The sequence below is a fragment of the Anopheles cruzii genome, chromosome 3 (genome assembly GCF_943734635.1).
Source record: "Anopheles cruzii chromosome 3, idAnoCruzAS_RS32_06, whole genome shotgun sequence".
In the NCBI taxonomy this organism is placed as follows: Eukaryota; Metazoa; Arthropoda; class Insecta; order Diptera; family Culicidae; genus Anopheles; species Anopheles cruzii.
The window spans coordinates 1561529-1572653 of record NC_069145.1 but is presented as its reverse complement, the minus strand read 5'-3'; the positions used below and the strand labels follow the sequence as shown (position 1 = coordinate 1572653).

General features: G+C 51.2%; 1 protein-coding gene across 1 annotated transcript; it reads left to right on the top strand.

Moving 5' to 3' along the window:
* Window positions 1-6908: 6908 nt before the first annotated feature.
* On the top strand, window positions 6909-8239 carry LOC128274595 (astacin-like). Its single transcript, XM_053012832.1, has 5 exons — window positions 6909-6996; window positions 7056-7226; window positions 7288-7394; window positions 7457-7901; window positions 8103-8239. Exons 1-5 carry the CDS (start codon window positions 6909-6911, stop codon window positions 8237-8239), a joined length of 948 nt encoding a protein of 315 aa, XP_052868792.1.
* Window positions 8240-11125: the final 2886 nt, after the last annotated feature.

The window sequence follows — 11125 nt, the reverse complement described above, 5'->3', positions numbered from 1 at the left end:
GCCGGACCCGTCCTTTCGTTCAAATGAAGCACTGATTTAACCCGCGGTCGCGCGGCAGTTGGCAGCGTGACACGATTTTTCACTCAACCGCAACGGCATATTGCAAACGCGCCGTGATCATGGCGATCGTCGGGCGAATTCGGTGACCTCATCCACCGGTGACCGCTCCCACGAATGTTGGGCAGGTTATTGTTTTCCCCGGACGCCCATCAACTCGGTTTGTGCCCTCCGATCCGCGATATTCATTGGTCACAGACACAGACACGAAAAGCCGAGGCCGAGGAAAAAGGCCAACGGGGGGCCCAACGAAACAATGCATCCAACCAAAACATTTAAATATAAATGGTTTTCAAAACCTTTTGCACAATAATTTGATGGGTGAACATTTTCTACGCTACAGTGGATCCTTAATGATGCTCAATATGCTTCAGTGATCGTCGCAATGCGTCACGCCGGCGGCGACGGCGTCTTCGTCGCCACCGAAACACACACGAACGCACAAAGAGCAACACAAAGTTGTGGCGAGGGGCATTAAGGCGAAGAACGAGACACGCTGGTGCGGCGCTTCTTGGCTTTTGTTCAAGAGGACCCCCGGTCGGTCCAATCAGAGAGGGTCTAGTTTAGGTTGGCTGGCAGGTGCGCGGGCGATCGACGCGGTGTGAGCATAACGCGACAGTAAAACGCGGCCGCCGCTGATTAATCGATCGTCAGGTTCTGGCTGGCCAGCCCCCCCCCCGGCATGGGGGTGAGCTGCCACCCGTAACCCACCCGGTTCCTCGATGAGTCTCGCTTTTTCGGATCATTAAAATCTCTTAACGCGCGTGGCGTGACATTGTGGTCGCGGCCCCCTGTGATGCCTGCGTTGCCCCTGGCAACGGAGTTATGACCAAGTACTAAAACCCGCACGCAGCTTGAAGGAAATTAATTTTTATATCTTGTTAGTACTCAAAGAAGGGTATGCATTTTTTGTTTGTAATGTTTAATTTATTATTTAAATTCGAGGTTTTGTTGGAAATTTACAGACCAGAACCAAGGGAATGGGTAAACTATGTTCGTGTCCGGGCATCGGCGCCCTATGTTCGAAGAACGTCATTTAGGAGTTCTAAAATTTAGAACAACCCTTCGAAATCACCCAAACACAAAAGGCTACAAAATGGCAATCCCGTGGGGCAATCAAAGGAAAAAGATTGATTCGTTGCGATGACTGGACATCGCGCCCCGTCAACCGTCAATCTGAACCCCCTGGCTCTTGGGGGGTGGGGGTATCGTCTTTGTTCGGTCAGCCAGCGTAAGAAACGAGAGATTTTTGGAATATTTACAACGAAATACGTTACGCACGGCGGCCCACGGAATGTATAATTATTGCATGTATTGAAATGTGACTGACTCCGGGAAACTGACCTCAACAAAGGGCCCCCCACATAAAGGCTTCGATTGTGTGCGATCAAAAGTGCCTTCTTCCTTTCTTTGTTCACCCAGCCATCATCTCGAATATTTTAAAGTTCCAAGCAAAACGAATAAAATAACCGAAAAGAATCCCCCCGGTACAGGGTGTTGCTGATTAGTGGACGACTTCTAACGACTTTTCTAACACAGTCTGGAAAATCTGGATTCGTCCAGCTTGGAATTGATTTTCGGTCGAAAAAAAGGCGACACGTGCTATGGGGCGCGAGTTCAGGAACCTCGCCAGTGCCTCGCCAACCATTAGTTCCGTAGCTTTGTCGGATAACTATTCATACCGAAAAGAGATAAAACAAAATAGAGGAAAAACATCGCGATCGCCTGACTCGCAGACGAATTTCTAGATGGAGAATAAAGTAGCAAGTGTTTGATTGATAGTGTGTGTGTGGCTGGTGCCGTGTGGCCACACCGGAGTCGGCCAGCTTTTCACGGGCGGAAGCGTACATTTGACGCTACATTTACGCCACGGCCCACGGCGGCGACGGCGACTCGGATCGCGGCACAGCAAAGCAAACACACAAGCCGCCGGCGGAACGGCTACCGATCGGAAAATGTTCTCTCCAGATCCCCGCGGAAAGGCGTGCAGAAAGGTTTATGTTTAATTGATGTCCAGGCCAGGTCGTGCCAGGTGCAACGATGCACGGTGACGCGCATGGCCCCGAACTCATACCCGAAACGCAGCAGCATAAAATTTTTATGGATTCGAAATAGTTTCGAGGGCCCCGCTTGGTGGATGTTTCCGATGGCTTAAGCGGGATTCACGAAACACACGGCTTTTAAATTCCGATAACAAAAAATTCGGATGCATAATTCAGTGGGACTCGGTTCGGCCCCGGGACATTAATTTTCGGAACTGTCGAATATGAATCACCCACTAGCGCCCGTTGCAGCGCACAAAATGGACCCGTCCGTTGCCAGGTTCGATTCCCTACAAATTTAGGATATAAAACGAGGCGTTCTTTTCTAAATTTGATTTCACTATCAAAGCCCTCCCTGCAGATGCTCGTTCCTTCGGCCCCGATTCTCGACATTAATCCCCTAGTTTTGAATATTAGCCAAACGAGCAAAAAAAAAGCAGAAATGCTCATAATCAATTATTGATAAACGTGCTGCTCATTTAATCTGCCTTTGTTCGGGGCGGCAGCGGATTGCCGACAAATGAACCGGAACGGAGCGCCCGCCAAGGACTATCTGGCGGGCTCACGCACACACACCCAAATCGGAGACCAATCGAACGGCGCGCGCGGCCACGAAAAAAAAATGCTCGCACAGCGACGAGCCGTGAAAAGTGTCCGGGTGATGCCCCCTGGGGGTTGAAGATGCGCACCGTCCGTGCCCGTGCCCGGGCCCGTGGGCCCTCAGGAGACACATCAACCTCCGGCGTGACGGTTCGTCTGCCTCGCGAAACGGTTTTAAATTCGGTCCATTTGTTCGGCCCGGTCGAAGGAAGTTTCGGGCCAAGGAAGGACGAAAGCAACGAAAAAAAACGCATCGCTCCGCTTCCGCCGATAGCATTACTCATCTACTTAACAATAGGAGGGTAATGAAATATTGAAATAAGTTTTTTCTTTTCCCGTTAATATTAACCATCCCGTGGGGCCCCGGGGATTGCCGTAGGCCGAACGAACGAAAAAAAAAACGAACTCTTTAATCCCATTTGCTCGTCCTGGGACGCGTATTAACGGAGAGCTGGGCTTTTTTTTTTGAACTATAGTTTTTTTTTGCTGTGGCCACTGGCCGTGCCTTCGACGCCCTCGACACACCGGAGCGGAGCGGAGGTTTTAGAGCCAAATTTAACACCACCGATGCGCGACCCGATGGCGCAGACACCTTCGGGGCCGAGTACCCGAGCAAAAGGGGTTCCTGCCCCGGCTGCCGCAGGATCCTTTCGATCTCGATAAGGGTGTGTGTGTGTGTGTGTGCGGATAATTTCAATCCATTCACCGGGAGCGGGTCACCGAGCACGGTGTTATTGTGGCCCAAAAACCTCACTACACTAAATACTGCGCTCCGAGGCCGGAGCTGGGGTCCGCGTTTTTTTTTTTGTGCAGAGAAAGATTTAAGAGGACACTTATTTGTTGCTGGTACACAAATATGAATTATTGATGTAATATTTATGCTCCGCTTTTTTTGTTTTACTTCCATCACGCGTGCCGTGGCCGTGTGTTTCCGAAGGGCCGGGCTTTTGTTTCCGAACGCTGATTATCGAGAAGCAACGCGTGCCATGCCATCGCGGCCATCGCGTTTCCTGTAACTCACGGCCAGGTCCCTACGGAGTACCGACCCTGGGACCGCTTTACAATTTGTTGTGGACGGTGGTTTCGATCATAAAAATTTGTTCCGGACCACCACCGGGTTATCCGGCGAATCCGCTGGCCTCTGGCGGGTAACGAAGATGCAAATTGTCACTGGCGGCGAGTGGACCGGGGGCCAGAGGGCCACCAATCTCCGTGCAATCCTTTCTGCTCGATTTACTTCCATTGTAAGCCACCGCACGCCACGCCACCGAGAGCAGAGAGCAATAAATTTCACATGACGATAAAATTACTTTACAAAAGCAAGCGGCGAAAAAAAACGCCCAAAACACGACACGAAATGGCATCTCCTTTGGCCATTTTCTTCGTTTCCGTGTGAACAACTTGGTATGATAATTACACACACACACACACGGCCTCCGCTCCGTAACATTCCCGGCATTTCCCATAATCACATACTTCTCCATCGGATACATAAAATATGGCCCCCCGCCGACCGGAGGACAACAGCGCAAACCCTTTTCGCTTCCAAATCGACTTCGAAAAACGAAGCACTACCCTTTGGAGCTTGGAGCGGTTTTTTATTAAAATTTTCCACTAAATTATTCCCTTTGGCTCGCCCGGTCGCCGCCCGTTCGCTCGCAGTCTATTAAATTCGGGAAATTCGGAAAATTCTTTCCCCCGCACACACGCAAAGGGCCGCTCTTTTGTGTATCTATTGCTTTTTGTGCCGTGCTTCAGTGCGACTTTCGGTGCCGTGGTCCTGCAAATGACAATCAACACACGCGCGCCCCGGATTCGTTTCGCTTTTCGTCGTCGTCGCCGTCGTCCCCAAACGATTTTCCAGTTCAATGAAAATTCCGCTTAACGACACACACACGGGGCCGCTTTTCCGAAAATTACTCGTAAGATATTCGAAAAGCCATCAGCCACGGGCTACGTAGAAAAAAGGGATACCGAGAGACGGAACGGTGGTACCTGCTCCGGCACGGATGCGCGACCTGGGAAATGGGTCGCCGTCCCCCACACACAGAAGGAAAAGGGCAATAAAAACACACACACAAACACACTGTCCCAGCATGTGGAAAATTCGATCCGCTTCCACTCTGCCGCGGGGACATTGTTTATACGACCGGTCCTCGTCCGGCTTCTTCCGGAGACGGCATCTTCGGTGGGGCCGGCCTAGCAATTTGACCCCCGGAAGCGCATCGACAATCGACTATCCCGGGGATGGCCCCTGGTCCTCGCCGGAGGCTCTTTCGGCCGCTGGGCGGATGCTTTCTGGGCGGATTCACCTTTCCAAACTTCAAACGAAAGCCCATCCGATTGACCCACACAGACGGGGGGACAAGAAAGCGAAAATTACAGCACCTCTTAATGCTTGTAAAGTCGTGCCGAAAGCGGACACTAAATCCTGCCAACGACAAGCGGCTGAATTATGTGAATAATTTCCAGCCAACAGCGACGACGACGACGACGACGCCAGCACCAAATCCAATTGTTTCAGTGTCAGGATTAGAATATGACAAATTTATTATTATTATTTCGCCACCTTCGCCACACAGCGCAAGGGCGCACACCTTGGAATCGTCCTGGTCCTTGCGCGCGACACGATTGCATTTGGATGCGATTTTTTGCCGCGCTGGCCGCACCGACCGACCGGGACACAGGATGTTGGGTGCGTTTGAAGATTCGTCGCGAAGGATGGTTTACGCGGATAAATAAATAAGTGAGGCCAAAGCAAACACCCTGAAGAAGTGTAAAGAAGGCAGGCGCACGCGAGAGAGAGAGAGAGAGAGAGACGGAGCACGGTACTCAGTCGGTCGAATCAAGCCGAATCTACCGTGGAAATTCTGTTTGATCATAAATCTTGTTTTTCTCATCTCGATGCACGGTCGCCACGCTGGATGTGTACCGCGCGCACTGTGTGTGCTCGAAGGCTCCACCTTACCCGCACACACACACACACACACAGGAAACGGATCGTGGGATCGGCCACCGGACTCCCCCGGGTTGGAAAGAAAAATCCATTTTCACCATGTGCGAGATTTCCACCCGGTTTTTTCTTTCCCTGCTCCGGTCGCAATCCGGGCCCGGCTTGGCAACATAAGGCACCGTTTTTGCGCACTCCGCACTCCAACGAAGCATGGCCTTTTCGCACGATTTCGATCCGGAGAGCGGTGCAAGATGCAGGCAGGCTGCGTCGTCATGCGGCTTCTGTTTGCAGCTCTCCGCAGTTCTTCTCGACGCGACACACAAATGTTCGTTGTCGGCGATGCTCTGAAGCCTGAACTGATAAGACGCTTCATTTTTGTAAAAGTATATTTAAAGATGAAATAGTTTAATATGTTTTACAATTGTTTTAGTTTTCTTCGGAAGGAAGTTCGGAGTGGAACTATTTGTTTCTTAAAAATTAAACAATTATTTTGTTGTTGTTTATTTGAAAATCCTTTAGTTTGGTTAACCAAATGTCCCCTATTTTCGGCGAATACTCTTCTTGAAGGTCCTTGATTGTTTAGCGTATGCCTTGCGGACTTCAAATAATAGTCTAAGGACTTCAAACCTGATGATCTCGGTAACCAATGACCATTCGCATAGGGAGCAATGGTCGCAATAAATTGGTTGGTGGTTGAGCTGTGTGTTTTGTGGCCCCGTCCTGTTCGGAACCAATAATCGTCCATCGCACCAAACAATATCGTTTTGGTCGCAAATATGCTGCTGTTGGATTAATAAAGGGTTTTAACATAAACCGACAATTAGGTTTATTTACGCTTCCATTTAACGTGTACTAATTGCAATTGATTGTACTAATTGTACTAAAATTGTACTCAAATGATGCTTCCAACGCGGTTTGACATTAGTCGAACCGATGGTCCACCCTGTACAGCCTCCCATATGGAAAACGAGCCTCCTAAAATACACACAACCGTTTTTCAACCTTCAGAATGGCCACAAAGAAATCGTCACATACAGTATCTAGGTGATATCTTATCACAAAATTTCGCACACTCGTTGTCTCTGTTTATCCCTCTCTCGAGCGATAATTGTCGTTTCGTGGCCCAGAATCGGCGTAAATGGTGTTAAGCCAAACACCGGTTGGAGGTCGAAGCTGAAGCTACTTAAAGGTCTGGGCCGACTGTGCCCGATTGCGATTGAAAAAAAAGGCTGACCAGAAAATAGTATTTCGCTAAAATGAAGCTGTTCGGTACCGCCGTGGTTGGTCTGGCAATGGTCACCAGTTGTGTGGTTGGAGGACCGATTGCAAGCATTTCTCCAGTTGGTATGGTGCAAGTGAACAACGAAGTGAATTTGTGAATCGTACAAAGGTTACGCTTTCAGGTACCAATGTAGCCAGCGAGCTGGAGGAAAGTGGCGGAAACTATGAAGGTGATATAATTCTCTCACCCGAACAAGAGGACGCAGTCAAACACGGATACACAGCCATCATCGCCGAGTCTTACAAGTGGCCTAATAATCTCGTGCCGTACGCGATCGACACCACGGCATTCAGTAAGTTACGGTTTTAGTAGTAGGTTTAATCGCCTTTCCCTATAAACTCTCCTCCATGTAGCGGCCGCTCAACGAAACAGTATCGTCTCAGCTCTCGAGCAGATTGAACTGGTAAGCTGTGTCCGGTTTAAGGCCCGTACCACGGAAAAGGACTACGTTATGGTCACGGTAAGGTGAACGAGAACTCGTCCGCACCGCTCAGAAGCTCAAAACTTCCTACTTCCTCGCAGGGAGCGTACACGGGATGCTCGGCTCAATTGGGACACCAGGGTGGTGGCATGCAAACGGTCAACTTGCAACCGAATGGCTGCATGTCTCGCGGGACCATCATCCACGAGTTCCTGCACGCGCTGGGCTTCGTCCACATGCAGAGTGCAACGGATCGCGAGTTCTTTATTACTGTCAACTGGTCCAACATATCGGCGGGCAAGTCGTCTAACTTCAATTATCTCAGTTCCGACAAGATCGAAGACTTTGGCATCCCGTACGACTACGACAGCGTTATGCACTACTCAAGGACCGCCTTCAGTGCCAACGGGCTGGACACGATCACTCCGAAACAGCCGGGTGTTACTATTGGCCAACGTGTCGGGTTAAGCTACAAGGACATCAAGCGACTCAATTTCCGCTATCCGATTTGCTATAAAACGACCGGCAAAGGAAGTCGCGAGCAGAGTAGGTGATCGATTCTGGCAAAGAAAAGGACGCAGTTTTCGAGAGATTAGTTCAGCCGTTCGATCAGTCTGTTCCTTCAAACTATGCAACGGTTCCGCAACAATTTCGTGTGTCCTTTGTGTTTCGCATTTACCATCTAAAACGCTTCTCGACAATCGGAATTACTGAAATGTCCACCCCAAAAATACATCTCTCCCGCAGGCGGAAGTGGTAGTTTGCTAATTTTGATCACGTATCCGGCGCACAACACAAATCAAACCCAATCCGAATCCGGGCCGCTGGTTCCGTTGATTAACGCGATCCAGGGACGCTGCAGCCTGCAAATCCCGGAACGCTAGGACGCAAGCGTTTGCAGCCGACACATCTCGCGGGTTTCACGGGAACAGTAAATTCAATTTAAAATAAATTGTTTTAAAATCAGAAACAGAAATGCTGCCGGCCGCACACTGAGGGGACCATTACTGTAATGCTTTATTTACGATGAACCTACGAAGAGGACCGGGACCGGAACAGGCGGATTTCCAACCAACGGAGTGCAGCCAAAATCAACAAATAGAGATCACAACTTCCTGGGTGGGCGGCCCTGGGTTGCTGTCCTATCGAGAGGCACCACCCACCGCGGGGTGCGGCCAATGCCGGAAAGAAAACTTCCACTTTTTAGCACAAGGAACGGAACGCGAAAGTCTTGGTGGCCACAAGTGCAGCGCGGCATCCAAGGCGGCGGTGATGGTGATTTAATGCAACGAACATTGTGAAGGAAAGGCACATGCGGACCCAGCCCAAGCCAGCGCAGCATCGAGCGACGAGATTGGTTGAGTTTTCCGAAAGAATTCCGAATGCCGTTCTCCGTTCGGGCGTTCGGTGATGGGTTCTTCTCCCTCCGGTGGCCGTCCTGCCGACGTATTGCAGCTGAACGGAGCAAAATTGAGTTAGGATTCGTTTTTTTTTGTCGGTGGATTTATTCCCTCTTTCTCACTCGCTCTCTCAGGCGGCTTCCGGTGGCGTGAAAGAAATTGAAGGAAGTGTTCCTATGTGCGCGCGCGGGAGCAACGGCGGAAATGGATCCGGTGGGGCCGCCGCACCGTGGATGGTCATGATTTATGGATTAATCATTTTAATGTGCTTTCTTTCTTTCTCGCCTCGCCACGCCGGGCCGCCCAGCGACTGAACCGGGTGTTCAGGTTTTATTTTTGCAAATGTGCCTCCTGTCCAGCCAGCCGGCCCCACCACTTCCTTCCTGCGAGATGGCATTTTTGCGCAAGAAAATTTGATCATAAAATTCTGAAGAGCGGCCGCTTGACGGTGCTGAAAAATCGATAAAACATTGCGCTGGGAATTCCAATTTCACACCTCACGGAGGGCGACGCTGCAATTGATGTGAAAGTTGTGTGAATTGCCACCCGGGAAGGGATTAAGGCGCCCAGAACCCAAAACTATCCCGTCGGGCGACGGGCGAGTCGAGTCGTAAACGTTCATTTCAATTTTCGAAGATACGAAAATTTTCACCAATAATCGTTATAACTTTACGATCGGCCCAAATGTGACTTCCCTACATCCTTATCAACCCTACCCCTGGAGGGTGGCCCCTTCTGATATGCGGCGTTTTTTAATCGCTTTTAATTGCACAACTCGGGGGTGTCGCCATTTTACGACCGGCGTCGAAGTGATAACGATTGTGGCGTGCTCCGGGCTCCGAATGTCCTTTCGCCATTCGAAAGCCGAATGATCCGTTGCCATTAACGCCAGCCCGGCCCGGGGATTGCCTTTCTTGATTAAGCTGATTTATAGTGCGGCCGATCGATCGTAAAGTGGTGGTGGTGATGTTCTGCTCCACGGAAACAGCTGAGGCCGCTGAGGGCCAAAGGTGGCCCCGGCCTCGTCCTGCTCGACATCATCAATAAAACGTTGGCCCGCGCGCGCTGGGCAAACCGCAACCGCAAGGACCCACGGCAGCGGCAGCACCACCAGCAGCAGCAGCAGCGTCATCATCGTCATAACAGTAATTACCTTTTTTTTTTGTTCCGCGTGGCCCCGTCACGAAGGTGCACTTGCTTGGTGCACCTGCCCCCAGGAAACGCATCCTTTTAACAGAAAACCCGCTGGAAACCACTTTATGACCCCCGTTCGGTTTTTTTTCTTGCTCTCTTCCTTGTTCCACGAGGACTGACCGCAACGGTGGCGACGACAGTGAACCGCTCGAAGGACCTCCCGGGGACCCGCATTCCCCGTTGCACGGGGCACATTAATTCCTTCGCGTCACAGCTGATCGCGCGCCCAAGCATCGGCCGTTGGCCGAAGGACACAATCGAAGGATCGAACTGGACGCGTCCGTTACGAATTTCAATTAGGGGCACGTCCACAAAAAGAAGCGCCAACGAGGTGACGCGGCACTTCTGCAGGTGGCCCGGTGGCATTCTTAACCGCTTTCTTGGCGTAGGTCAAGGGAGGCGACGGAGAAAGCGGCAGCTGCGCGCGCGTGCCGATCGAACCGCGGTGGCTTCCGAACGCGGCCGAACCGAATTTAATTGATTCGTCCCTCTCCGACTCCGAACGGAGCGCGCCATTAGGAGAGCGCGCGTAATGGTTACAAAACCCGTACTGGTTAATGGCCCGAGTTACGCACTAAAAGCCCAGAGCACTTACAGCGCCAGGACAGGACATCCGGCACCGGGCAGTCGCCGCCCGAAAACTAGTTTCTAATTAACAAGTGTCAAGAAGTCTCCATCCGGGTGACCGGGACCGGGAGAAAGTCCGGCGTGTCCGGCCGTTTATGGCGACAAGTGGCGACTGGGCGGTAGGGAAATGAGATCCGGACCCTGGCAGGAAGCGTGGCACACGATCGTGGCCACTAAATCAGCCGCTCTTTACGCGAACCCGGCCGCGGGGTCGTGGCCGCCAGTACTTAAAACTAATTAAGGCTAAGTGAAAACCTGCTCCAAAAATACTGATGACTGATTGCGCATTGTCGTGCCATAAGTGGCCGCCGGGGCCGGAATCGGCTATCCAATTAATTTCAAAGTCCGCAGCATCAGATCGCGGCGCGACACAGCACGCCGGCCGCATATAGGTTTATGATCGTTTTGGTCGGAAATTTCTCCTCCATAAAACTGGCCCGCCCCGGACGACTTCAGAGATTGAAGCCCAACTCGGGGGCCTGAGGCCCAAAAATCAGCTAATGGATTTTGATGGCGTGGTGCGGAACGGGACGAAGGTCCACTTCCTCC